Genomic DNA, 27,493 nt, shown 5'->3' on the forward strand with positions numbered 1-27,493 from the left:
TGCGAAAGCGCGTATCCCTTTTAGTAGTGGATAGACGGACGGCTCGGTGAGACAGCCTCAATGTGGATGCAATTTGGCATACAATAGGAATAAAGATGACGCGAGTGAAGATAATGTGAATAAAATCAGTACTAAAGGTTGAATGTGGAACCATTGATAAGTTCATAATTGGATGATTTACCAAAAAGAGACAGCTAAAGTGCATTGGCGACCAGACGGCATATGGTTCTCCGTTACTCCGAGATTAATAATATCTAATTCTTTATAACTGCGGGATCACTCACCGTAGTTTGTTGGGACAATTGGGGAGTTTGGGGGGGGGTTGAGATCAGGCTGCGACTCGGAGTTTTGGAACGGTTGAGAACCCCTGGAATCCCGGGCTATAAAGTCACAGAATAGGACGGACGTTGTATTATCTTCACCAACTTTTACAAGTCTTGAGACTTATTACGCAGTGGCATCTACAGCAAATCGTACAGCAAATCGTACAGCACACTTCATCCGGCACGATGGGTTCTACTTCACCACCCCGCGAGAGCAGCAAGCTCTTCACGCCACTCCGTCTCGGAACAATGAATCTCGAACATCGAGTCATCATGTCGCCGATGACGCGCCTGCGCTGTCCTGGTAGTCTGCCGACTCCCATGGTCACAGAGTATTATACTCAGAGGGCGACGAAGGGAGGGCTGCTTATCACTGAAGGCATGCACCCGAGTTTTATGGTTTGTCGTTCCCGCTGCCCCCAACGTATAATCCACTTAGGGGCCCGCGTTTTGGAATAGAGCATGAAGGCTGATATTGGCGCAGGGTGGAGGTTTCTACGGCGTACCGGGCATGTTTGCGCCTGAGCATGTGAGAGCTGTACGTACAGATTCCCAGCTATTCCCTACCTTTCCCGGGGGAGTTTTATTATGAGTCATGTCTATTGATAAAACTCCCGGCATTGTGCTTTAGCTTTTCGATGTTTATGGAGATCAGTGCTAATTGTGCTGTAGTGGAAGAAGGTGACGGATGCTGTGCACGCTAAGGGTGCTTTCATAGCGTGTCAATTGTGGCATGTGAGTTCAACCCAGTGATCATCCCAAGCTTCAGGTACTGACCTAATATTGCATCAGGTTGGACGATTTGCAGTCTCAGTCTCTCTGGGCGACCGCCAGCCCTTGAGCTCTTCCGCAACCAATGTTGGCTATTTCAATAGGAACACGCGCGGAGGGGTCCAATATCCTCATGAGACAGCCAAGCCGATGATATTGCAGGATATCAAGGACACAATTGATGATCATGTGCATGCTGCTAAATGTGCGATTGAGGCCGGGTTTGATTGTGTTGAGATTGTAGGTGACGGTCTCCCTTTGAAGAATAATAATGGAAGCTGATAGACGCAGTCGTCTGGCAATGGGTATCTGCTCGACCAGTTCCTCAATACCAACACCAACCTCCGTACTGATGAATACGGCGGCAACAAGGAGAACCGAGCTCGACTCACGCTCGAAATCCTCGATGCGGTGATTGCCGCTGTCGGGGCAGCTAGGGTGTCAATCCGAATGAGCCCATGGGGAACGGTTTGGTTGCCATTGGACACGGATCCTATCGCGAACTTCCGGTATGCGCTGAGCGAAGTCGAGAAGCGAGGAGTCGCATACGTATGTCTCACTCAGCCGCGGGCCGATCTTCTACTGGAAGAGAAGACCAAGACCGAGAATATGTACGCAGCTATTAGGGAGGGGAAAGTGGCTGCTACGGTCGAGGATCTCCATCTCAGACACTTCTTGGAGGTGCTGAAGACAACCCCAGTATTGACCAACGGCAATTACAATGGCGAGAATTGCTTTGAGGAGGTGGAAAGGAATGAGGTAGATGGGATCACGTTTGCGAGGTGGTTTATCAGTAATCCAGATCTGGTGGAGAAGCTTAGGCTAGGGAAGAGACTGACCAACTGGAACATGGAGACCGTTTATGCGAGTACCGTTGAGATTGGGAGTGAGAGTGTGGGGTATACAGATTATCCTTTTGGAGAAGTTGAGGAAGAGGAGGCAGCAAAGTGAAATGTTGCTGTCTACGTCCTCCCTCATTGGGTGAACTCCAACATACATTACAATTTATTCCAGACGACCCGTATCCTTTGTTTAGCATGTCTTGTCCCTGCCCATGGTCAAACAAAATCGCCCTGCCCTACAAGCTAGTAAAACGTTTATATAAAAATAGAACAAAAACATACAACAGTGAGGATTCGCTGGTGGTCACCCACCCAACTACTAATTCACCGGCGTGTGGCTTATGTGCGGTCAATAGTTCGGTGGATGTCGCCCGGGCGAGAAATGGGTGAGTGCAGCTTTATAGTCGCGCTACCGGGGGTGAGTAGAACCGGATGAGAATCCTGCGGGCTAGCGCGATCACTGCATAGGCCGCATAGCCAGAGTTTGCAATTGGGTATGAGCGTAGGTTTCGGAACACTTGGTATCTCGGACCTAAGGCAGGATACTGTCACAACTAATCAAATTTTGAAGTGGACATGGGAATTGTTGACAGATTGCCTGCTCAAGGATTAGACCTCCGCACCGGCCCATAAAGCCCATAGCCCAACCCGGACCAACCCGCAAATGGGCTGGTCTTTGGGCCAGTCCTTAGGCCCATCGATAGGCCTTGGGCCTAGGATAAACGCCCACTAGGCTTTTATGGGGGCCCAATGGTCCTCAAACAATACAAAAATGTCAATTCTTGGCAGATTCATAATGCAGATTCTTCTAGTATTTTTGAGTATTTAAATTACCGTCTAAGACCTAAGTTGACCGAGTCTTTATGGGAATTAAGTCAATCAATAAATGCACCTACTTCTGTCTACATGAAATATACTCCGTATATATCTGCACATTGATAATTTATCACCTATTGAACCCCCGTATTAGGCTAGACTAGGGCCAGCGGGCCGAGATCTTCCAAGTAAGCTTACAGACTAGAATATGCGTAAAAAACAGGCATTATTCAGCAGGTTTATGAGCGCCAAGACGGGATTTATGTATAGAAATAGTCTTTGTTGGGGGCCTCATAGGCCCCCACTAATGGGCTATAGGCTTAGTTGGTCTTTGAAGGTAGGGCCCATAGCCCACTGCTGGTTGGTTTATGGGTCTAAGGTCCTGGCCCAACTCGGCCCATTGCGGAGGTCTATCAAGGATTGCCATGTTTGCTTATTTTGCATCGAATCTTCTGGTTATGGAAAGCAAAATGAATGTCAATAGTTCAGAATTTCCATAGTTTGGCCTCTTGAAATGAAATTTGAATTGGGCCTTGGAATCATAATCGAGCTAGTCTAAATAGGCAAAATATGTCACGTGTTGATCAATCACTATACTAGCGCCTCGGCTAGGTTCAAGGATTTGGCCAACTTTTGAAGTCTGTTAACTTTCCTCTGCCGTTCAGAAGACTCAATATCACCCAAAGAATGAAGGCCGCCTTTATGTGCTAGCTGTACCTTCATATGTTGTCGAGTTTCGACTGCCTGTGGATTACTGCGTCAGCTTTCTAAATCCACTTGGCGTCGGGTTACGGCCTGAACTTGCCTCTTCAATTGTCCCTTGCACTATGTATCGGACAACAAAAACTCTTTTGTCCTGGCCAAGACGTAGCACACGACCAATAGCTTGACTTTCACTTGACGGGTTCCACTGTGGTTCGAGAATGTGGATCCGACTTGCCACTGAGAGCTTGTTCAAACTGGTTGCCAAATGAGCGCGGATGTCAGTCACGATTTTGCGAGGGGCGCGTATCAGGGAAGTCTTACCCCACCGAACCCGTACCTTGGGTTATCAAGAGGACGCGTGTTAACGGGTCTTCATGAAATTGCTGAAGCACCTTCTTGCGCTGTGGTGAATGGACAGCTCCGTCTACCCGACAATAAGCGATGGCTTCCTCATTAAAAAGACGGCCCACGAGGTCTAGACTGCGTCTCCAGTAGGAAAAAACGATGCTGAAAGGCATTAGCGGTGCAAGTCCTTTCGTTGGTAAATTATCGAACCTCTTCTCTTCGCTATAATGCTCTTTAATATCAGCAAGCAACGCCATAAGTTTCGACGGGTATGGAGCTTGACAGGTATGGGGTGTTTCCACGGAGCTGTCAGTAGAAACGCTCTGCTCTTGGCCTTGGGCGGCGTTGGCGGCTTCGCAACCAGAGTCAAGGAGGTCGCATGAAGAGCTTCTGTGACCTGCTGGTATCGAAGTTCGAGACATGCACTCGTGACATATTAGACTATCTAGGAGGTGCCTTTTGTTCGCCGTGCAGTTTGTGGCCAATAAAGGCATGTCTGTGTTACACTCCATGCAGACCGTGTCGCCACTTTGCAGCTTTAAGCTGGAGATTTCATCTGTCTGGGACTGTTCGACGAAATTTTCGAGTGTTAACATTGAGTTAATGCCAGTGTTACAAAATATTCGCAGAAGGAGAATGGCGGTTAAGATGATTCTAGGCTCTCCTTTCCCTCTTTGGAAATTAACAGCTGCTTTGATGCGTTCCTTGCAAGCAGTTTCCAAAGCTTTATAGGCTTGCCTTTCGGACTCTGACAAGGCGGGGCGGTGTACCTGGAAAGAAACTCCCAACTCGGGCAATATGGACGTATTTCTTCTCAGGCATATCGACCCCAGAAGTACGCGAAGATTGTCATAATTTGGTTTGGGGGCGGTGATCCCTGCGAGGCTTGTTCCAGTAATAAATCTGCGAAATATTGACGAATCATCAAGAACCGGGATGCGGAGAAATTTCACCAGTGATTCAAGGTCATCCAATGAATTTTGAACCGGTGTTCCACTCATACACCAGCGTATTACGGCTGAAATATTCATTACGGCCTTGAACGTCTTCGTGGACGAGTTCCGGATAACGTGAGCTGTTGAATATCAGCTACCATGCACACGGGTATATCACACTTCAGGTGAATATGACAGACCTTCGTCTAACACTAGACGATACCAGCGGAAATGATTGAGAGCACCGCCTCCACGATTGAAATCCGTCATTATAGTGCCGTATGTTGTGATCACTATATGATAGGGCGGGGATGATGATGTGTTCAGGCTTCTACTTGGTCCATGGTACTTATAATACGTCAAGCTGCCGGAGACAACATGCCTTTGAGTATGTCAGTAACGGGAACAGCTTGTCGGTGTATAAATCCGTACTTCTCAAGCTCTTCAACCCAGCCGTCCAGAATCACTGCAACTAATTAGCACATTCCAAGGCCCATAATGCAAAAGCCTACTTACAAGAAGAGGGTACAATGACAAGTGTTGACTTCGCTGGAATCTTGCCGGCCGCTTGCGTCATTTCGGTGTTCTGTGACATATCATTCGCGTAGCTTTCAGCGTCTGAAACACTGGACACAATAGCAGCGACCATCGTTAAAGTCTTGCCTAACCCCATATCATCAGCGAGAATACCGCCCAACATGTCAGTAGCAACGTGGCTCTTTGCGCCTGTAATTTTATGGCGGTAGCTAGCTTTGAATGAGCGCTGCGTTTCAATTTACGCACATTGGGAACAACCCACCAAGAGCGATCCGAGGTAGAACTATCGTGTCTCCATAGGCCTCCAGGCTTCATGGTGGAGGACTTTTCTCTATGCATGATAAAACCGACTCCTTCCAATTGGTGGCTACAGTGGTCGACCGTTAGTAAATACTTCAACATGCGATTCATTCAGTTTCTCGCCTTAATAGTGTGGTCTGAATCCGTTTGTCGGTCTGCGCCTTCTTCAGGTAGCCCTGTTTGGGAAGATCATTTATTACAGAGAACACATCGGTCACCTCATGGCGGATTGATCCGGTGGCATCGGTATAGCCCGTCTCGCAGGCAAGAGTCGTAGGTGAGATTGGTGGTAACAGAGCCCCATTTGGAAGCGAATTTCCCGGCAAGTTCAGGTAATGCGGGTTCTCATATGTAGCATCGTAAAGAGAAGGAGAGGGATGCTGCAAAAACAGACGGTAGCGTGATAACTCCTGGCCCACAACGGCCGCATCTACACGAGTCCCAAACAAATATATGTGTATGCGACAGCAAAGACTCGGAGGCTCAGAGTTGGCAGGCTCTTTATTTGTCGATATTCTTCGGTTTAACTCTTTGCGGGAGACGAGCCCCTTATATTCAATGCTTTTCGCAGAAGACGAGAGACATGTAAGGGCGAGATGGGTCTTCTTGTTCATCATGGCGACAGAGCGGCCATCTTTGGATTGAAGCTCACAGCGATCCTCGTTCATCACGAAATTTAGACATAAAAACACCTCACCGCCTCGTTCGATTTGGTCAAATGCGGTGGATGCCACAGTTCGTATGCGGTTGAATTGGATTTGAATGTCCTTCAACTGAATATACCTGATGTCAATTATTGGCCATGCAGGGGTTTATTTATTATATCTGAAGTTTTCTTCTTGATATCGGGGCGAAATAATTATCGCAATCATACCATTCCGAAACATAACTTCTCATGCTCATGAGAGTAAAGCATTCGTGATTTAGCTGCGGCACTTTTCAGTTTTCGGAACTACCCGAGGGGGATTGTTGGACCAACACAGTGGTTCTCTTCCCAAAAAGACGGATACTAACAACCAAAAAAAGTTATAGTCTTACCGATGTTCTCTGGACCATGTATGGACATCTTATTCGACGAGCAACTTGGGCTTGGGGCATTATTGACAAGGAAACGGTCACTAAAAGACGGAGCTAAGGAGCAGGGGGAGACCAGGATGTCGCGATCGAGTAACCGCTTCGCTTGTTCATTGTGTCTCGATGCTGTAGATCTTCCTCATGCTCATCGAACCGCCGTTTGGGAGTCATGGAATTGAACATGATGTAACACAAGTTCTTAGGGCCCCGGGATTTGGTTTATCGCTTCGTAGCCCCAAGTTCGAGGTTTCGCACTGTTGATGAGCAAGGCGGTGTAGCCACGGCATCTTACAAGGTCTGACACGTGAACACAGTCACGTGTAAATGGCTACCTCTTGTTCAGATTCTCAATTTAACGGCGGTGCAATGCCTGATGACATAAAACGTGCAACATCATTCTATTGGCCACAATCTTTGCTCACCGCTCTATTCTCACCTGTCTGCCTTGCGTCACCCTACTTAATGAGGCTGTGAGGCTCACCTAGGCAGATTTCAGGCAGATTCCAGATATTACCCACTTCGGGAAGCGGCGTGGGTAGCGGCGGATATTCATGCAGCGCATCCACACCGCTTCCAGGGTGCAAGACATCCACACCACAACCGCCGGGAAGCGGTGTGGATAGACCTCAAGATAGCCCATTTCTATGCACAAATACAGTCTTAGCACGCATAAAGTAGCTGATTAATGGCTGTATTTACGTATATACCAGCCTATATATTCCGTATTATTATATTATCATAGTAAGAAGTGGGAATTAAGTAGATATTATACTGATTTTAGCATCATGATACTAGATTTCAGACAAAATTTCATACAAAATTTCATACAAAATCTATCTTATCAATCAAATCAATCAGTCCTATAATAGGTTAATTTATAAGCTTATAAGAAGAAGAGAAAGAAGATTTCTGTATAGCTTTATACATAGCTCAGGCGGTAATTTGAATACCCAAAAAACCAGGAAAAAATGCATTAATTATATAGCTACGATAAATTAGCATGTGTTTGTATGGGCCCCCATTAGCCCTGTGGGCTTTGTGGGCTTTCTTGAGGTCTAGGTGTGGATGTGCTGCAGGGCATGGATATCCAGTACCCTACGCACTATCCAAGCCTGTTACGTGCCAGTCAAACGAAGGAGGTTTGAAGGTTACGAAACTGGAGAAACGAGAAAAGGAAAAAGGTTCCCGATAAACTTACTGTCACGATTTGTCTTATTTTGGTGCTTCCCAGCTTCTTCCCATGGCCGTCCTAGACTCTGCGACGGTCATCCTTGATCGTCGTATTGCGCCCTCTTCTAAAGGACCTGGCCTACCAGATTAAATCGTACAAGTCACACAGGTTTATTACCGTCAGGGTGATCAGGTTTAAACCAATTACTAAACGCTGCTTCAGCCTAGAGATTTAAGCGTTTTGTAACAAGAGCCTATTCTTCGAGAAAAGATTGCATTCCGCAGCGAATACTGAGACTGGAGAGAAGAGAGAAGGGAGAAGTGCTGGATGAGGTGCCTGCCTTCATACCCCTTAGTTTCTGCCAATCAAATCGCTCAAAACTAACCAAATCTATCTACACATTATTTCCGATCACAGTGCCCGACTCGCTTACCGAACACGTTAACTAAAACCGGTGCCAGTCCTTACTCCTGTGCAACTCTATGTTCGGTGGGAGTGTAAAAACTCCACTGGTTGGACTTTGGGGTGATTCTGCTCCAAAAGTCTTAATTCATGGCATTGCCTTGGCCGTTGACGAAGACTTGTCTAGTCCGCAAAGGTGTAAAAAGACCTCGAATGATGGGAGGAGCTTGCCAACAGCCAGTAGTGCCTCTGAGTTCGAACCGGATTGATTGGTGAAAATGTTTTGTCCACCAGCCTCGTTTTGCTCTGTGCCTTCCTGCAGCCTCTCCAGCATCAATGGTCGAATACAGTTGCGGCCTGTTCTGCTCTTGAGATGAGTGGCAAGGGTGTCGGTCCGAGTAAATGAAGCCTTGCAGCCCCATGTGGACCCGTCCTTGAGATTACCTTGACATATATATTCTCTGTTCTGATGTCCTTGCTCGTGACGATCGCGTTCGAACTTGCGCGTGAAGTCTGCACCACAAACCGCACATTCATAAGGTCTTTGCCCAGTGTGGGTTCTCAAATGGGTGTTCAAGTTATGGCGTCTGGTGAACGTCTTCGGACACTGGTCACAATGAAACTTTGCTTCACTTATTGTTTGCTTGTCTGGCCTCTGCCGCTTGGGCGGATCTGGGAACTCCGTATCATCGAACATGTCGATGCCGTGGTACTCAAAGAGATGTCCTTTTAACTCATTGTCCGTTGTGCAGCCGAAGGATGCCATGTGACAGCCAATGACAAAACAAAGGAATGGACGCTCATGCTTCGAAACATGAAGCTGTCGTTGGTTCAGGGTGCTGAATCCCTGGTGGTAGAAACAGCAGTTTATGCGGGGGCATTTGAACCAGTTCGAGCCGTAAAACTGATTCATTTCCCGCATTTCAGAGTTAGAAAATGATTGGGACGACATATATTCTAAAATGACTCTAGACTTTTCGGTGATTTGCCATAGATCCAGCGCGTCGTCTGCAGTTGGACCATGGCCATGAGTGCCAGTCTGCTTTCGATGCCAAGCAACAGCTTGTAATATTTTGCGAAGAGACTCGGAATTATGCATGGGAGCCAGAGTGCCTTTAACCTTTTGAGAAATTTGCAACGGCTTTGCCGACGATGACGAGTGTAACTCAACAAATGCCTCCAAGGTCTCCTGGAGTTGATTCAGTCTGTCTCCTGACTCAGTCTCCGGAATTCCGGACTGCAGATGCATAGCCCAACAGGCTGAAGCGTAGTCGTAAAATGCATGCGATCCATTTCGAATATCAACAGCAATATCATCGTCGTTCCGGTGTTGGTCGAACTGAGGAAAGGCAAGATAGGCAAGGCACAACATTGAAAGGGAGTAATTTGCGTCTTCAGCCTGAACAGTTTTTGTTTCCACGAGATACCTGGCGTATAAATGGTTAGTATTCACTGTCTGGTATATATGCTTGAAACATACTCCCGAGCGGTGCCATGAACGAGCTCAACAGTGCCATCTGCTTGCATTTCGACAAGCGCTGCAAAAAGCCCTTTCGGCGAATCTAGTAGCTGCTTGTCATAATCGACAAGCTGTTGTTCCATGTCAATACAGATGGCTCCCTGAATTTCCCGCCAACGTAATGGTCTTTTAGCGCAAACAATCCATCCAAGAACTTGTCGCATGTGAATAGCAAGATTGCTGCCTCTCGAGTCAAATACACGCTGGATAATCCGTGAATATCTGTGCCATGTCATATTAATATTTGGATGTGAAAGTTTGGTCAAGTCACGCACACAGTATCCAGCTTGACTGGGAATCTCTCCGGTCCAAGTTCTTCAAGCAGCGAAGCCCGATGTGGTTGATCTTCCAGGTATTTAGCCATCAGTTCTGCAAAAATGAACATGCCTTAACACGCGTCGTCAGAACCGCATTATCACTAGCTATATTCTGGACACAAACCTTGCGCTCTTGCTAACAGGATATTCGCAATGTGGTACTCCTTTGACCGTAATTCTCCAAATTTGGCCTCGATCTGCTTATGCCACACAGAAACAAAATAACTGAGGTCTCCTCTGTTCTCAAGTGCAGTGACCTTGATGGATGGAATTCCACATGCTGCATCGTCTTGGCTCACGAAAAGGCACCTTATAGAGTTCATCTGCTCTGAGGAAAGATCTTCTATCAAGTTCTGAAACCAGGAAACGATTTCCTTTCCATCATGCCGTCCACACTCATCGAGACCGTCGATGATAAGGTACGTTTTGGCGCAACTATTCAGAGCTGTTCGTAGCATTTCTTTGGCAGTAGCATTTGATGTTAGTATCGTATCCTTGCTCAATGAGGCTTGCTCATAAAAATATGGTAATAGGTGAGGGTTTTGAGCAAGAACCTGCGCCAATAGTGATCTTGCAACGCCGATGAACGCGTTTCGTAATTTATCGCCATACTTGCAGAAGAAAAATGCGACGGTGGAGTCGTTGACTGATTTGACTGCATCCACAACTACCGATGCAAGAATTGTTTTGCCTTCTCAAAGTTAGCTGCAGTCACATCATGACCAAATTTTGGCGGGTATGAATGCGTACCAGCCCCCCGGGATTCCAGCCAGCCAAAGCAATGGCGATGGACAGAAAGTAAGAAAGTCAGGGTCAAACCATTTCTGGAAATTTTCGTGATCGAGGAGCCACCGGCCTGAGTCCGGACAGATTGATCTTGTGTTTCGGTGACGGTCCTGTTCCTCATCACAAGGAAAAGCAGACAGCCACTGCCGTACCATTGCTTGGCATTGATCGTCTCGAGCAATCTTTTCCCTTCCAGAGGCGTTCATTGCAGTCTGTCGGTGATTCTGAATCTCTTCGAATTCTGCAAGGGTCACGGGGTTTTCGACTACTCGCCTATTTCGTCGCATGTTCTGTTTGATGTAATCAATCTCCGGCAGTTTGCTTCTCCAGGAAGCTCTGAACAGTTTTTTCCAGTCTGTATTTTGTGTCAACTCATAATCGTCTCTAACAATGGTTACCAGGAACCCACATCGTTGCTTGAAGAGGCAAATTGCTGCACAATGGAAATCCAAGATGTCGTCATACATCAGGGTCAAGATCTCTCTCAAAAATGGCCTCATAGTAAATAGCTGGCGGGAGGTTAAGAGGCGAGGTATCAACTCTCCAATCTCCTGATATGCATCTAGAATTGAGTTGTATGCGTCTGGCAGCGCTGAGGCTACCTACAACCGAAAAATAGAATCAATGTTTGGTCCGTCACCGTTATTTGAATATAATTCCACTTACTCTAAGAACGTATTTTACCGGGCCCTTTGTTATTTAGTCAATAAAGGAGTTATTTAAGCAAAGGCGGGTAGACAAACTCACCCAGATGAAATACTCAAAGTCCGAGAATACTAAGAAGTCCCCAGTGACCATAGTATACTGCGTTACGGAGGTCAGAAAAGAGTCCAGTCTGTTCATGTTTTGCAAGCCTTCGTTGCTCTGCTCCTGCTCCCCTTGCATACTCCGGAGAAATTTATGGAGTTCGTCAAGGCTCATCGTCTTGAAATCGGCTTCCTCAATTTCCGTGATGCCTGTAGCTCGTTTAAACTTCATTATCGAAGCTATATGTAACCATTTAGCTTGTTGATACCTGAATTAGTAGTCTTCACGTCACTTACCCTTGAATGTGTCCCTGATGGTATCCTGATATGCCGGTGTTGGTGGCGTGGACGCAATCCTTGGAAGTTGATCACAACCCGTTGAGCGGCCATAGACACAGCCTTCATCCTTAGGGGATGAGAGGATGCTCGACAGTTTCGAGATGACAACGTCGGAGAGAGGCGATCCTCGAGTGAATTTCACCATGTCGGAGTGCGTTGAATTTATTGGGAATGTGACAGACGGATTCGACTGTGTAAATCTGCAAGTTGCTGATTCTCGATTTACTAAAATAGCTGGCCACCCATTTCGATCTATCTTGCCGTCTGGAAGCCGCTGTAAGCAAATAAGTTTCGCTTCCACAATACGATTCTGATATACTCTAACATACTCGGATTGTGGGGGACTGTAACGTCTCATACGCCCAAAAGCACTGTATTGTATCCGTGATGTAGCTATCCTCGAAATGCTTGTGGAGCTGATTGAGATAGTTAGACCCGCGAGCAAGGTCGTCGACTAGGTTCTGGTTAGGATTATTGCCAACAACCGTATGGAAATGCTGTTGTTCCATCCCTAGGCTGGGAACGCCGAAGAAGACCGCGCCTTTGATGTTGCTAAGAAGTCTCTTGTATGCGTTATTCGAAGCGAGTCGAACTAAAGCCTCCTTAAGGACAAGTCCACCAAGGCTGTGTGTAAGAAAGGCTGTAGGTTTTACAAATGAACTATTCCAACCATACGTCTCAAGTTGATTGACGAACGCTATTGCAAGGTCCGGGATAAGTTGAAATGATTGACTGTCGTGCAGTTTCGTGTCATAACCGTAAATGAGAGCTCTAGCGCCTGGTAAAGCATCTGGCAGCTCATCGCGGATCCACATGAACGTCTTGTTACCTTCTTTTGGTTGCCAGGACCCGAAAGGGTGGCTAGCTAAGCCAGAAATTGCGATACAACTGCTCAAGGTCAGATAAGTATAGCCGATAGGGGACATATCACTACTCAAACGTATGTTTCGAAGGCTCATAATCATTCAGGGGTGTAATGCCCATGAAATGAGTATCTAAGATGAAATCACCAACGGCATCCAACGGCTTAGCTAGAACTGGCCACTCATTGCTGGAGGAAACCGGGTCAATGAGAGACGGTACGCTAATGAACATCACAGTCGCCACTTTGAAGCGAGAAGGTTCTCGAACATGTAGTGCAGTTGCTAAAGAGAAGACTCGAATGCAGTTTGTGGGAGTGTCACCAAGCCTATCACTCAGGAGACTGGCTACATCATCCCGAGTTGTAGTTGTGGACGGCAACCCACTCAGTCGAAAGACTGTCCTGGGCCAATCGCGACGGCTGGCGGCCATGGGAGCTAAATCAGGCCACAGTGGAAACACCAAAACGATAGCGAATTTTGAGCGTGATGAAGATGAGAGTTCTGAAGGTCCCTCGCTTCGTAGCCCGGAGTTTTGAGGTTTCCAAGGTCTGGCACGTGAACACAGTCACGTGTAAATGGCTACCTCTTGTTCAGATTCTCAATTTAACGGCGGTGCAATGATTGATGTCATACCAGGTGAAATGTTATCGTGGTCTCATTCTATTGGCTACCTGCACTGCCACCCAGGTTCGTATTTCCTAAGCCACAAGAACACCTATGCATGTCACATTTGTTTAGCCTTAGTCAGCCCACAGTTCCATACAGATTGCTAGGAATCAAGGCTGGAAAAGGCCAGATTTTTCAATATCCGTGATTGGACAGTTACATTTGCATTTGTTATGTTAGGCATTACGAGCGCCTGAGTAATCAAGGGCAAAAATATCGTTTCCATTTCAAAAAAAAAGTCGATCCTAAGGCAAAGATCCAATTCTGCCTAGAAGCTAATGAAGATACCTTGTTTCGTCAAGTAGTTAACTAGCTAATTAGCCAACTGGGCCACCCATAACACCATAGTAAATGCCATATTTTACAACTTGGTATCTCAACAACCATGTTATAATTTGATTTCATTATTATTCGATAGCTATTAATAAGAATTATTAGTACTATATATTAATGTTAAAGAAAGCAAAAAGTTGTATGATCATCATTTCGAAAATTACCGAAAATTATGTCTCTAAAAATTAGAAATATATATATCGCCATCACAACGTTATAAAGATTTTCCAAATTCCTTAGGAAAGCTAGGTATCATATAAAAAGCATCGATCTATAAGGAAAATCCCCTATAGCCCACCGTTGTTGAGATATAAGGTTGTAAAATATGGCATTTACTATGGTGTTATGGGTGGCCCACTCACTAGTAGTGGCTCACTCACTGGTGAAATACGTACGTTGGTTAGTTAACTAGTTAGACTTAGTTAGTTAATCGCTGTACCTCATTAGGAATTAGGCCAATACTAGCCACCTAAGCATTATAGTTATAGTAACATATCTAAGAGTTTTGCTGGCCCGTGGTGTTGGCGATTCAAGGAGTGTCCACGGCGCTGAAGACTTCCAAGGTGGGAAATCAAACCTATTCAGAAGGTGCACCTGTCAAACTTTTCATATTCTAGGACTTAGCATCTACAACTACTCAATCTATCTCTCACGTTACACCATCCATCTCGACGTCCACCACATAGACTTCTCTTAACAGCACCGTCAGGTGACCTTTCTCAGTTCCCATATTTAGCTCTCACTCGGTGGTTTTTTTCTTTCTTATCTATCCATCCACACATATCTCAATATCATTGATCTTGATCATCATTCATTTATCCTTAGAAAACCATAAAGCTCGGCGGATCAGATGGGACACTTCACCCAAGGGATCAAATCGGCCTTGGCAATATTCTGCCCAACATTACTACCTGACATGTGGTGGCTACGTAGGTTTTTAGGGAAGTCTTTCATATTTTGTACTAAGATAATTGAGAGATATTTCAGAAGAGGTCTCGACAACACTGAGGCGAGTTGGGTTTGTTATATCTATTACCACTTCTTATAAATTTGTAACCATGGAACGCTTTAATGAGTACATAAGCCATAGAATAACCTCGTGTTAAACACCCGAACACTTCTCATTTCTGCTTGTCCCCCTGAATTTTTGCACAGCTATCAAATTCTTCTTCGCCCAGTAAATATGATAAACGACCAAGGCCCCCAAACTAAACCTATAAGTATAACACTCGCTGCTACCCCTACTAGGCTTGCCACAACAAACACCACTGACGCTCCCTGAAAGAGCTTACTCTCTCCTAACAAGCTCGTACCTATGCCTACCTGCATTGCACTTGTAACAATAGTTGCAGCCCAAAACAACGAGAGTAACCAGGCAAAGGTTCGAACTAGATATGCTTTGGAACCTAAAGCTGCTGACATGAAGCCGTGAATAAGGTTATGTACCGAGAAAGTATGAGGAGAAAAGCGGTAGATAAGATTTAAACGGGAGAGTCGGAGTTCGCCATAGTGGTAACGTATCGACACAGAATCGAGAGTTTCGAGATCAATGTTAGCGAGTACGTCCGTGACAAAACCGACCCACATCTCCCAGGTTATAGAGGACGGAAGTAGATTTGAATCATGCGCGATAGCAAGGTCGTATTTGCTACAAACAAGCCAGCAATAAGATAAGAGGAATCCGCATGCACATTGGTGTAGTGATTCGTCCTGAGCTAGGAGGCGGCCCTTGGTTGTCCAAAATTCATGGCATAGTAGATAATCTGGTAGAGGCTTGATGAAGATGCGTTCGGCGTGCGAGATAAGATGCTCATTTGGGTTTTCGGTAATGACAATGGTGCGGCCTAGAAGTTTTTGGCGGTGGAGTGGACGGGCAGCATTTGGAAGACCTGCGAGCCACAAATGGGAGTAGACCCTATCAATAGAAGGTGTGCGCAGATCCAAGTCCAGAATATCCGAGACTGAGCGTTGTGGGTTGAATCCAGTACTTGGGTGGTGGTAGGGTGGGAATAATTGTATGATAGGCTGGAGTTCATGTTCTTTTCTGAAGGGCGGATGAAAGGGGCTCTAGGCTTCATTTAGAAACAGCTATTTTCTCGTCCTGGTAGGAAAAATAAACCTACTATCTTCTCCCCGGCAGTAGTTTCCTCGTTTCCAGAGAATTCCATTCTCAAAAAATGCCACAAAAGAGTCGAAACCTTTTAAGCAAGCACTTTTCCGACAGTTTTATAAGAAATTTCATTAAACTCGAATGTTGAAGCGTGCGATATATCGCTGGCATAAATAGCTTGTTTCTCTATATTCCCAACAAACAAATCTGAGTGAGGCTGCTCAGCCTCAAAGGCCGAGACCTTTTAAATAGATCTGAAGGTCCGAGCGCTCTGATTTGAGCTGAACCAGCTTTGCACTTTTCCGGCGTAGTAATGAGCCAGTCATAATTATCTCTATAGCGCTGTTGCAGTTATAGATTATAACAAACATATGATAATTTAAAAGTATCCGTTCGTGGGAATAACTCATCCTGGCTCTTATCCCATCAGTTCCGTATTCAGTCTTCTCACCTAGGTACACACGATCTAAAACAGCGACCAGCTGTTTTACCACTAGCCTAGACCGACTAACTAGTTATGTGTTGGCATAAGTGTACCTAGTTGAGGGTGTGGCTTATATGCGGCTAGTAATTGGTTGGGTTGGAGCGAGAATGGTGAGAGCGTTTGAGAAACACTCTCCATCAAGCGACCCCCGCACTGACCCTTTCAGCTGAAGTCCCAGTTAGATTATTGGATACCTTGATCCACCTGAAACACTCTGTCTCTTGGCAACTCCACAATAGGATCAAACCCAATCCAGGATTGGCTCAATCAGCGACAAGGATGATTTCTAGCTTGCATTATGCCAAGTGTTCTACGTGTACACGTACATAGGCACCCAGATGCCATCCATCCTCACGCGGCCCTCAAAGTGCAGGGCACTGGCCGGGCGGCCTCTAGGGCGCCCGCCACTTGTGCCTCTGTTAGATGAATTTGTATGTATCACTGCCCCTTATCCTAAGTGGTAGGGGATGGGCTGATGAGGCGGTCAAGCGAATGCTTCAAGAACAAGAGATTGGCTTCAACTCTTCGGACTGCAATGGTCGGACACCTTTACGTTGGGCTGTTGGCAATGAACACAAGGCCTTGGTAAAGTGGCTAGTTCAAAAAACTAGATCAGATGCAAACTTGTAGTACAGTATATATCGTGGAGCCCAAATATTGGGAATTTGGGAATGGTTTAGAGTAAGAGAAGGGCCTCGTGGCTTATATTTATATATTTATCCTTTTCTTAGGACGCCCTGAGGGTAAGAATTATTACCTCGTTCTCACCGCTCTCACCCTAGTCTCGAGACTTCTCACATATATCACCCGCACTCACCCTATAGTACCGCTTCCACACTGAAGGCGTAGGAACTATTAACCATGCAGAATAATCGGCTTGAGTACGGCTGAGCGGACGGGAAGCCCTATTTTCCACACCCTATGGTCGTATGTATTTATTTGAAATATAAAGGGGCATAACTATAAGACTAGGGTGAGAAAGGTGAGAAAGGTGAGAACGGAGTGAGAACCGTCACCCTTGAGGTGGTCGGGGCCAACTCCCCCTAAACCTAGTTCAGTCCTAAGGGAAATACAAATAGTCAAGCCCCGAGGCGCTTCTCTTACTCTGCTATGATTCTCTTTACCATCTAAAATATATTGTTATTGCATTTGTCTCATACATATTCAAGTCTTAACCACCCATTAAGCTGCTGGAGTCTGGCTATTTACGGGCCCCTGCGCGCTCGCAAGAATGGCCACGTAAAACATACACTGTCTCATAGAGCTTGTTCTGTGCCTAGATGCATCCTCGACATGTGACCTCCACCTTGAGTCTCGAGTGACCTGCAGGTATCCGTGGGCATGGTCAAACCCGACTATTTATAAGTCATTGCAGTGTTGTATCACTTGAAATATACGCTATGCGAGTGGGTTGCTAAAGCTTGTCAGCGTGGCATGAGTGTCCGACTTCCTGTAGGAATACGGAAGACCATCGCATATATAGAGAAAACTAAAAGAGTAAAGTAGCAAAGTAAGGGAATCAATCCTACACTCCTTTAGTCGACGGAAGGATATATATATACTAGTATATTTTAGGAAGGCGAGAGTACTGAATAGGGCATGGTAGGAATCCCTCAAGCAACATATAATAGGCAGCCATCCCCCCTTCCTTTCTCTCAATTTTCCTTCCTACAACTACCCTAACCATCCATCTATTGTCCAATACCCCCGCCACCTTCACCCATCTGTTTATCATTTATCAAGACGGCTCTACAACTTGATGAAACCTCCTTCCACTGAGTTTTAGGATGAAGAACGCGAGGCACTTGTTGCCTTGAGCTCATTGCACGCAGGTAAGAACACCTGATCTGCCCTTGGAGATGAAGGATACTCACCAGAATTTAGAGGCGAGTATATTCTTATGAGTTATGACAGCTATGAGTTATGACGGTTATGAGCTATGAGTGCTTTGTGTCGTGTTCTCGGTGTGTGGGCACCAGTGTTCCCGACCACGCCTTGGATGCACGCGCTTGATCAACCCATCTAACCACACAAGCTATCCGACCGAGTGTCAGTTTGGGATGACCGCAATGATGCGGAGGTGACGGCCGAGTGGCAGAGTGAAAACTTCGAATCGTCAACGGAGACGTGATGGACATCGAGCGAGTCTGAACCTTGATCACACCGAGCATGTAAATTCGCCAGCCTGTTGCAGACATTGGGCTTCCAGTGAAGCTTGACTTGCGTTGCACGAGGCAATGCAGAGATCAAGTGTCCCAGAGCCAGCGGAGACCCAACTGAGATATTTAAGACGTATGTCGGCAATGCCCGACTTGCAGCGACCCAACCCCGACCCCAACTGAGATTATGCAACTACAACATACAAACGGAGTAACCCGACCGGTCTTCAATAAAGACCGGGGTCTCCTGGGACGGCAGTTGGCGTCCCAGGGGATCCAACAGCCGCGGGCTTGGACCTCTACGTGGTACTGTTGACTAGTAGCCTTTTGGTGAAGCCAACGCAAGCTCATATTCTCATGGACTTTCATTGCTTCTGGCAGTATCCTGCCACGTCTAGATTTACCATCTCTCAGAGTGGATAGGGGAGACTAGAGACATTACTACGCCATAAATACCTGTAATCTAGTCAGATGATTGATGTATATCTTGACTCAAAGCTGGGACCAGAATAGACGTAAATGCATATACATCTTCAATGAACTCCCAGATACGATCATTTCCGAACTAAACCGCCAAATAAGATACTACATACATGCATTGTTGAGATGTTGCTGTCCGAAGTCTGCCTCCTGGCTAAATAGAGCTCTCTTTCTTCCTTAGTCATTGAATCGTTCTCTCTTCCCTCACTAGCTTCGCCGTTGAATACTGTGATCATCTAGAAGTGCCACTGGCTTGGGTTGCTCAGCCTCAAAGGATAATGTCCTTAGTCCCTATTGTCATGGAATAGACGGAGAATCAACTTCCGTCGCCCGTTAGCCTCTTCTGGGTATCCAATAAAATGTCGACATTATCTGAACTCGATTGCTTCCCCCGGTTTATTCCAAGATTGTGAGATAAAACTTCCGGTGTTCTTGGCATTTGGTGGGAGTTCCCATATTGGCTATGGTGATTTTCATAGAGCTAGGATAGTAGTATACACAAATGGCGAGCCCAGGTGGATCAAATAGACTAAATATGCACTAAATACATACCTCCTAGGCACACAAAGGGCATAACAAAATCATAAACGGGAATGTTTTAAAGCCAAGCTACAAAGTATTCCTGCCAAGATGAAGAATATAACATCTTCCTTTTACCCCGCAATGTCGGTACAATAGAGGCCGACAACTAGATGAGGCTATAAATCAAGTCCAATCTGGCGAATTGGCATGATTCCTGACATCCCAAAGACAACTGGCACAAAACCGTCAAGATGCGATTGTTATCAGCTTTTCTGGCTACCCTTTTGGCTGTCTCGGCGAAAAGTAAATACATTGTCCCCGGGGGTAGATGGCGCGACACAAATGGGAACTTCATTAATGCGCACGGTGCCGGGATTACCTTCGACCAGAAGTCCGGCCTTTTCTGGTGGTTCGGCGAACATAAAACAGAAGAGGAGCCAGAAGGCGGAGGTGTCTCTGTTTATAGTTCGGATGATCTGAGTACCTGGAAATCGGGGGGACTGGCCTTAGGTAACTCTCCATCACCGTGCTGGAGATCAATCAATAATCTAACATGTACAGCCCCAATCAAGGGACACCCACATATCGCTCCTGGTGGCGTGATCCAACGACCTAAAGTGGCTTACAGCCCCGAGACTGAGGATTATCATGTATGCATGCGGACCTCACCTAATGTTTTGCCTTCCAAGACTAATTAAACAGATGTGGTGGCATGCAGACAATTCGACGTACGGGCTCCTTCTCCAAGGCCACGCAGTATCCTCCACAATCGACGGCCCGTACAATTTCGTTGACGCAACAGCGCCCCTTGGAAACTGGTCCCAGGATTTCGGCTTGTTCACTGACTACAAAGACGGCCGATCATATGCTCTCTACTCGAACGGGGATAGTCGAGAAGGACGAGATGTGTATATCTCAAGCATGAATAATAACCTCACAGCTCTCGAAAAGGCCGTGTACCGATTTCCAAAATTCGATCTTGAGGCTCCAACTATCATGCAGACAGAGAAAAGCTACTGGGCACTTATGAGCCACAAAACTGGATATAGACCAAATAGTAAGACGTCCAGTTCATGACGATGTATGAACTGCTTGGCTAACCTTTCAGATGTGGTGGCGTTTCGGGCTGACTCACTAAGTGGTCCCTGGTCACAGCCGTTTATCGTCGCCCCGTTGAATACGCGGACTTTCAACTCGCAGTCTGGATACACGCTCAGAATCGAGGGTACAAAAAGGACAACGCACCTATACATCGGAGATCAATGGGATTCCAATTCCGTCTGGGACAGTCGTTATATCTGGTTGCCAATTCAGATTGATGAGTCTAAGAAGACTCTTGAGTTAGAGTGGCACGATATTTATGATCTTGACGTGTACGTGTGCTGTCTTCTGCGTTTACCATGTGGTCTATACTAACTGGATATTAGGAAAACCGGGGACTGGAAACCTGTCAAGGGAACAACATACACTGCCAAAGAGGCAAGGACGCACGGTGATACATATAAGCAGGAGGCTGTGAGTATAAATATATTATCTCAGGCATCGGACTATCTGTGGCTAATATGATTTATTGAAAGAACTTTGCTACCGATGGCGTGATCCTCACTGGAATATACGGAAACGACAGCACTGTTACATTTGAAAATATTGAGGGATCTGGAAAAGCGCAATGGGTATCATTCTATTATGAAAGTACGTCGGCCGTTTCTTAAGTACAGTCTCCCTGCACGATACTGACATTATGATTAGACACTGACGACTTGGGTTTCGGCGATCAACGTAAGTAGACTTCAACATATTTGCTGGAGCTAAACTGTGGTTCTTGTATGCTAATACGTTCAATAGCTGGAGGCAGCCCTGACAGAATCGGTGGTTCATGGCAGCTACGTCGAATTAGCAGCGTGGTGGTCAACGGAGACCCTTTGAGCATGCAAACTCTATACCAACGAGATACACACAAAGGTGTCATTCTTTCCACTCCCCTGCAGCTGACACTGGACAAGGGGAAGAAGAATACTATCACAGTCGGGGGACTATATAACGGGTTTGATTACAAAGGTGCGGATTTGGATCGGATAGTTGTGTATCCTACCGAGGGGTAATATTGGAGAAATATATGCGAGAATTTCAGTCAGGACAATTGAGAAAGCTCCTGACGTATAGTCACGAAGAAGTGTTTGGCTATCGGTCATGTGACCCAATTGAGACATTCATGAGATTCTGTGAAGGATCGCATGGTTTTCAATTGGTTGACTAGCTGCGGCCTATAGGCATTACTTAATTATATAATCCTTGCTAAGCCTTGAGGCCGCACTCGCAAATCCCTGAAGAAGAGGACGCCGTAACAGTCACAACATGTCAACTAGACTGTACGCACTACGCGAGAATGGACTGTACCGCGAGCCTGTTTTGCGTGCGTCCCGGTCCTCTTACGATGGCCCAGCATTCTACCGATTAGTTGGATGGAGGAACGAGAACGTGGAAGCACTCTTGGCACAAGCAACTGGTACCCAGGTCCTACCTGAGCAAGCTTGCAATCACTGCCAGCGGGGTCAGGGGTTATTTGCCTCATGTGTTATTGTCCCAGGCAGACTTCTTGACTGTGCGAATTTTCATTGGGCTGGACAGGGACATCGATGCAGTTTCCGTGATCGAGCACCCACAGAATATGTTCCTTTGAGACAGAGCGACGTGGAGCGAAGGCTTCAGGGGTTACGTGAGACCCGTGAATATATCATGGCTCAGCTTCTGCGGGTTGATCAGGAAATCGCACGACTCTCGTGAGAGTTACGGACTACACAATCCGTCGCTAGCTTTTATGAATTCTACGAGTTCCTCAGCAAGTACATTCTTCAAAGTAGGGAATCAAGGAACGGTGAATGGTTTTTCAATATTACCACAATTATACGTAAAGCCAGGACGATGAATGCTATCTAGCAATATAAGCTATTGGCTGTCGGACAGGATCTGATCAAGATCGATCACAGTCACCCGCGCCAGTCAGTAAGCATGAGTGACTGGTGGACCTCCTTATGCCGGAGCCATAAAGTGCGAGCGGATGCGAATTGCATCTTCGGTTGTCATATCTGGTCCCAATTTCCATCTCCGAGCCACGTACGATGCGGTGCGAGGAGGAGGTGATCATGACAGGCCAAAGCTGTCTCGTCCACGGAGCGACAGCCGCGCTTGAGTCTTTTGGCAGAGCCACCCAAACAATCCTGCCCATCCTTTGGTCTTGTCTGCGGATCACCAGGCCATACACCATCATCTGGGTTTCCATGGACGCTACCGCGAGGTCCGGCATTGTTCCCATCCTCGGGCCCTGGATGTGGGCGTTTTGTACCTCTGTTGAGACGACCAACGCTTCTCAGGAGAGAATCATCGTTATCATCTTCCAAGTCATCGCTTGTATAAAGGTCCTGCAACTCTCGAAGCTGTCTCTTGATCTCCGGGTCAAGCAACTTGACTTGTAGTGTACCCAGGATGATGAATGCGTGGCGGATTGTATACATTGGCTCCCCGTACCATTGCTTCAAATGTTGTAGATGCTTAAAGATGTCTAAATACCTAGATTATAAGGTTGGGAAAATTAATGCCTTCTGAAATGGGTATAGGGACTTCTAAAGTGAATTAAATCTAAAGTGAATCTAGAGTGAATCTGAAGTGAATCTGAAGTGAATCTGAAGTGAATCTGAAGTGAATCTGAAAAATTGGCAGATCTCTTGGCCGCTAGTTTAGGGGGTGGATGAATCTTTATAGAGTAGACTAACTACATAGTTATTGTATACAAATTGTATGTTTGTCACCCGTACAGATTTAGCAATTATGACTTTCTCTACCCTTTCAGCCTCGACTCCTGCCCGAGTATACTTCCATTACTCAATACATGCATGTCTTGCTAGAGAATGAAGAAGAGAAAAAGGTATCATTTAAATCTATAACCATAACTAAAGCAAATCAAAATATTACTCGGCATCCAAAAGAGCAACAGGAGCCTGATCATCAACCTGAATTCCACCTCTCTTCTTCTCATTACTATCCCAGAAAGGCAACTTCCAGCCACCCTCATTCTCAGGCGTCGCCAACCAAAGACGCATAAGGTGGCGACGGGGTGCAGGAGGTGCATGATCCGTGTATGCGGTACGGGCGTGCAGAACGTGCGCATTCGACAAGAACTGAATATCACCGATATCAAGAATCATGTGCAGAGACAAGCGCACACAGGTTTCTTCCAGCACGCGCAGGGCTTCTTGCTGTGCGTCCGACAGCGGGGGGATGATTCCTGCGTCGCTGAAGCGGCCGAGGGAGCGGACGTAGTATGGGTCCCATCTGGTATTATTGTTAGATACTGATGGTTGGAGGTGGAGGGCGGCTGGGTGGGGCTTACTTTGTGTAGATACGGGCGTTCTCGCCGCGCTCGAGGTAGATCACGCTGGTGCGGATGTACTCGTCCTGTCCTTTACTTGTCTCACCCTTGCGGTCGAAGTACCAGATTGGTTCAGTGAGGGTCTTGAGGACGTCTGGGCGTTCTGTGGCGAGGGTGTTGTAGACGTGGTGGGAGGAGACGAGGTCTGATTCGCCGCCTTCGAGGGCTTTGGCGATGCAGAGGAGGCCGACGATGTCGGAGTCATCGGCGTGGAAGTATTGACTAAGTTGGGGAGGGGGTGGTGTTAGTTTATTGTTCGTTTGCGCATTTACTGGGAGACCGAACTCACCGAGCATTGGTGCGGTAAATGCGCACTTTGTCAATCTGGGTCGAGTCCTCGCCGAGATCCTTGACGTGGCCGAGGACATGACCGCGGCTGTTCTGGCTGACGAAGTAGCCGAGATATGTACCGAGACCCATGTATGCCACGGCGGACTTGTGGTTGCCCCATTTCTCGACGGGGAAGCCCTTGAAGAGGATGAAGCCCTTGCCGTCGATGAGGTCTGCGCGCAGCTCGTGCAGGTAGGCGGCTAGGTTGGGGAGTTGGAAGTTGGTCTAATTAAAAGATGATTAGTTTCTCTGTTTTATAGTTTCTTAGAGGTAAACTGTGATGTTCTCACCTTTGAGATTCCCGTCAGCGGGGTCTTGGATGCGAGGAAAGCATCCGATGCTGTGCTCAGCTCATCGATCTGGTCCTGGGTGAAGACGTGCGTCCATTTTTCTGGGTTCTCGCGGTAGTCTTCTGCCTTCCAGACTGTTGGACCGTCGATTTGTTTGGGGAACTTGTCGAAGGGGATGATGTGGTCGTATAGTGGGGGATGTTGGCCGGTAGTTTTCAGTCCATCAGGGAACAGATCCCATGAGATGGGCCCCCGAGATCATGAGGGGCAGTTGGGAGAGAGGATGTAGCAGCGGGAGCCATGGTGGACAGTTAGGACAGTTATTATCGAGGGAAATATTATGTATAGATGAAGCACTAAAATACAGGGCCGTTGGTTATTTATATGTTTGTCCGATCTATGTAGATGGTGAGCAATGTAGTGGATTATATGGCGTGACAAGATCCGATAAGTTTTAAGGAAGAGTATTCTTAGTATTTTTCTTGTATAGCGGAATGAGTTCTACTAAACAAATGAAGCTGATTGGAAGTTCAAGGGCCGGGATGGCGCAATTTGCGGGGTGAGATGTTGTGATGGCAGTGGGGGATCACGTATATTGGGAGATATTTGACATATTGGATGATATTTGAGATAGTATATTTGTTGAGTAGTAATAGAGATAGGAATATAAAGTAGTAATATAACAATTCAAGTTGAAATAAGGACAAGGTAGAGGATTTTAGTATAATGTATATATTCACATACTATATGTTTAAATATACAATTGCACCTCTTGAACATCCCAACCAGTCATAGTCTCGGCCGATAGACTAAGATTATCCATTATCCTTTAGCACAACATATTCTGACCACAACCGATCGTACGTCGTGTAGGTCGTGCATGAACCAGCTGGTCGGGATAATCAGGTCCCAAAGAAGAAGTACTCTAGGCAGATCTGATTTATCAATCTTAGAACTCATGTGAATAATCTATCGGGCGAGAGGTTTAAGTTTTCTTCACGTTTTACTATATCTCAAACCACTTGGCTTCTTATATAACTAGGTAGCTACCTCCGAATATTACATTTGTTCTTGCTCTCGTGCTTCTTGGACTTTTACTTTTGTTTTCCTTCTGCCTATTTCAACCTGGTTTTCCTTTCCTTCCTTTTTTACTGTCTTCTCTAAGCTTTCCATCGGACCTAACTATTTCATGACCTTTGTCTCTTGACATGTTCCTGATGTTATGCCTGGATCCTCAGATCTTTTGCAGACAAGGATTCACTTTCCTCTTTGGGATGCCCCACCAGATTACGGAGTACTCAAATCCTTATCGGGAATGGGGATGCGAACACCCTTTGACAACTTGAATTTTCATATTTGTAGACTCGCAGATCATACTCTTTCGTTTAGAACTTTGCGTCGATTTGAATAGAGAACATCCAAGCCCATGGCTCAACACAAGATCCATGTGGCCGTGCTAGACGCCGACATTCCCTGCCTCTCATTATATAAAGCGCGAGGGTTATACAGCTCGCAATTCCGCGTCCTACTACAAGCAGCCGCTCAGCGCCTGAACAAAATACCAGAAACTCTCAAAAATGGACATCTCGCCGTCCACGTAACGGCTTTTGATGCCGTAGGCGGGTCCCTACCTCCTCTGGAGACCCTACGGACTAAGCCCCAGTCCCCAGCCGAGTTTCACGCCGGCGGACCATTGAGTCCAATAGATGCAATCCTAATCACGGGTTCAGGATTCTCAGCCTATGAAGATGAACCCTGGATCCACGCGATGCAGTCCTACATCCAAACAGTGCACGCCCACTACCCAAACATAAAGCTCTTCGGCTCCTGTTTTGGGCACCAGATAATCGCCCAATCCCTCCTCGGCACCAAAGCAAACCCCAACAACCCACCAACATCAACATTGTACGTCGAGCAGTCCCCCGCCGGCTTCGAAATGGGCATCCAGCCCATCACCCTCCAGCCCTCTTTCACTGCGCGTTTCCCGCCTCTTGCGCGCGCTACAGCTCAGAACCCATTCCGCATTCAGCTCATCCACGGCGATGCAGTTGTATCGACCCCCGAGACTGAGACTGAAGCTGCCGCGGACCAGGCGGGAGTCTCGCTGCCGGCGCCGTGGTCTAGTATTGGGAGTAGTGCGCAGTGCGCTATCCAGGGTCTTTATAACCCCGGTCGGGTCCTGACGTACCAGGGTCACTTTGAATTTGATACCTTTGCCAATGAGGAGCTGATGCATGAATTTGGGCGTCGTGGGGGTTGGTCGGCGGCTGTTGTGGCAGAGTATCTGGAACAGATTTATCGTTCGCGCGTTCCTGGGTTGGAGGAGGAGGATGATGATGATGATGCTAAGGCTGCTGCTGAAGCGGTGTTGCTGTTCTTCGCTGGGGAGGATGTGGACTTGATGGAGTGTGGAGGTGGAACTGGGATTATGACGCCTCCGCTGAATTGATTGGGTGGTTTTTTATATTTATATTTATATTTTTACGGTTGGGGTGAGATGTGACGATGCTTGGATGTGTATTGTATTTAGTGGTATTAGCTGGAGAACTACTTTTTTTTTTTTGATCCATTATTGGGGACTTTGTGCGGCCAAGTTGATTTCTGCATTCCCGTATTTTAGCATTCTGCAGTGGAGTTGTCCTTGGAAGGCAAACTACGCAAGGGTTTCGGATGATACTAAGCATGGAACACGAATCGGAGTTGCGTACAATTATAGTTCGTGCTTAGCTCTGAGCCACCCCTTAGTGGCGACACAATGGGTTACCATGATGATGTTGGACCCTGCATGGCTGAGACGTGGTATGTTGGTCTGCAGGAAGGGATTAATATATAGTACAAGGATGGAAATAGAATTAGGTACAATGGTCATAGTTCTTAGATCTGTACCATGTTACCATACATG

At 46.6% G+C, this 27,493-nt stretch overlaps 10 protein-coding genes across 10 annotated transcripts; 4 read left to right on the forward strand and 6 right to left on the reverse strand.

The window, feature by feature from the left end:
• Positions 1-509: 509 nt before the first annotated feature.
• Positions 510-2,045, forward strand: N7516_011479 (alkene reductase; the record flags this gene model as incomplete). The annotated part of the gene is made up of 5 exons (XM_057224197.1): positions 510-722; positions 808-861; positions 996-1,058; positions 1,116-1,334; positions 1,386-2,045. The coding sequence occupies 5 exons, from the start codon at positions 510-512 to the stop codon at positions 2,043-2,045; spliced, it is 1,209 nt and encodes a 402-aa protein (XP_057069337.1).
• A 1,458-nt stretch (positions 2,046-3,503) lies between these two features.
• On the reverse strand, positions 3,504-5,589 carry N7516_011480 (DEAD/DEAH box helicase; the record flags this gene model as incomplete). Its single annotated transcript, XM_057224198.1, has 6 exons — positions 3,504-3,711; positions 3,779-4,877; positions 4,938-5,119; positions 5,170-5,203; positions 5,254-5,500; positions 5,521-5,589. The coding sequence occupies 6 exons, from the start codon at positions 5,587-5,589 to the stop codon at positions 3,504-3,506; spliced, it is 1,839 nt and encodes a 612-aa protein (XP_057069338.1).
• Positions 5,590-5,681: 92 nt separating this feature from the next.
• N7516_011481 (uncharacterized protein) lies at positions 5,682-6,242 on the reverse strand (the record flags this gene model as incomplete). The annotated part of the gene is made up of 1 exon (XM_057224199.1): positions 5,682-6,242. One exon carries the CDS (start codon positions 6,240-6,242, stop codon positions 5,682-5,684), a length of 561 nt encoding a protein of 186 aa, XP_057069339.1.
• Positions 6,243-8,369: 2,127 nt separating this feature from the next.
• On the reverse strand, positions 8,370-10,515 carry N7516_011482 (C2H2-type zinc finger protein; the record flags this gene model as incomplete). Its single annotated transcript, XM_057224200.1, has 4 exons — positions 8,370-9,648; positions 9,702-9,962; positions 10,016-10,127; positions 10,182-10,515. The coding sequence occupies 4 exons, from the start codon at positions 10,513-10,515 to the stop codon at positions 8,370-8,372; spliced, it is 1,986 nt and encodes a 661-aa protein (XP_057069340.1).
• Positions 10,516-11,405: 890 nt separating this feature from the next.
• N7516_011483 (uncharacterized protein) lies at positions 11,406-13,023 on the reverse strand (the record flags this gene model as incomplete). Its single annotated transcript, XM_057224201.1, has 7 exons — positions 11,406-11,441; positions 11,510-11,533; positions 11,591-11,799; positions 11,887-12,118; positions 12,258-12,552; positions 12,604-12,816; positions 12,863-13,023. 7 exons carry the CDS (start codon positions 13,021-13,023, stop codon positions 11,406-11,408), a joined length of 1,170 nt encoding a protein of 389 aa, XP_057069341.1.
• Positions 13,024-19,796: 6,773 nt separating this feature from the next.
• Positions 19,797-21,647, forward strand: N7516_011484 (uncharacterized protein; the record flags this gene model as incomplete). Its single annotated transcript, XM_057224202.1, has 8 exons — positions 19,797-20,055; positions 20,107-20,195; positions 20,248-20,602; positions 20,654-20,918; positions 20,973-21,060; positions 21,123-21,237; positions 21,295-21,324; positions 21,391-21,647. 8 exons carry the CDS (start codon positions 19,797-19,799, stop codon positions 21,645-21,647), a joined length of 1,458 nt encoding a protein of 485 aa, XP_057069342.1.
• A 253-nt stretch (positions 21,648-21,900) lies between these two features.
• Positions 21,901-22,329, forward strand: N7516_011485 (DUF3716 domain-containing protein; the record flags this gene model as incomplete). Its single annotated transcript, XM_057224203.1, has 1 exon — positions 21,901-22,329. The coding sequence occupies one exon, from the start codon at positions 21,901-21,903 to the stop codon at positions 22,327-22,329; it is 429 nt and encodes a 142-aa protein (XP_057069343.1).
• Positions 22,330-22,575: 246 nt separating this feature from the next.
• Positions 22,576-23,057, reverse strand: N7516_011486 (uncharacterized protein; the record flags this gene model as incomplete). The annotated part of the gene is made up of 2 exons (XM_057224204.1): positions 22,576-22,616; positions 22,664-23,057. 2 exons carry the CDS (start codon positions 23,055-23,057, stop codon positions 22,576-22,578), a joined length of 435 nt encoding a protein of 144 aa, XP_057069344.1.
• Positions 23,058-23,510: 453 nt separating this feature from the next.
• On the reverse strand, positions 23,511-24,893 carry N7516_011487 (TauD/TfdA family dioxygenase; the record flags this gene model as incomplete). Its single annotated transcript, XM_057224205.1, has 5 exons — positions 23,511-23,874; positions 23,933-24,193; positions 24,261-24,526; positions 24,592-24,725; positions 24,824-24,893. The coding sequence occupies 5 exons, from the start codon at positions 24,891-24,893 to the stop codon at positions 23,511-23,513; spliced, it is 1,095 nt and encodes a 364-aa protein (XP_057069345.1).
• Positions 24,894-26,017: 1,124 nt separating this feature from the next.
• On the forward strand, positions 26,018-27,040 carry N7516_011488 (type 1 glutamine amidotransferase; the record flags this gene model as incomplete). Its single annotated transcript, XM_057224206.1, has 1 exon — positions 26,018-27,040. One exon carries the CDS (start codon positions 26,018-26,020, stop codon positions 27,038-27,040), a length of 1,023 nt encoding a protein of 340 aa, XP_057069346.1.
• Between the last annotated feature and the right edge of the window lie 453 nt (positions 27,041-27,493).

Source organism: Penicillium verrucosum (assembly GCF_028828655.1).
Source record: "Penicillium verrucosum strain IBT 35672 chromosome Unknown utg000005l_segment0_segment0, whole genome shotgun sequence".
NCBI lineage: Eukaryota > Fungi > Ascomycota > Eurotiomycetes > Eurotiales > Aspergillaceae > Penicillium > Penicillium verrucosum.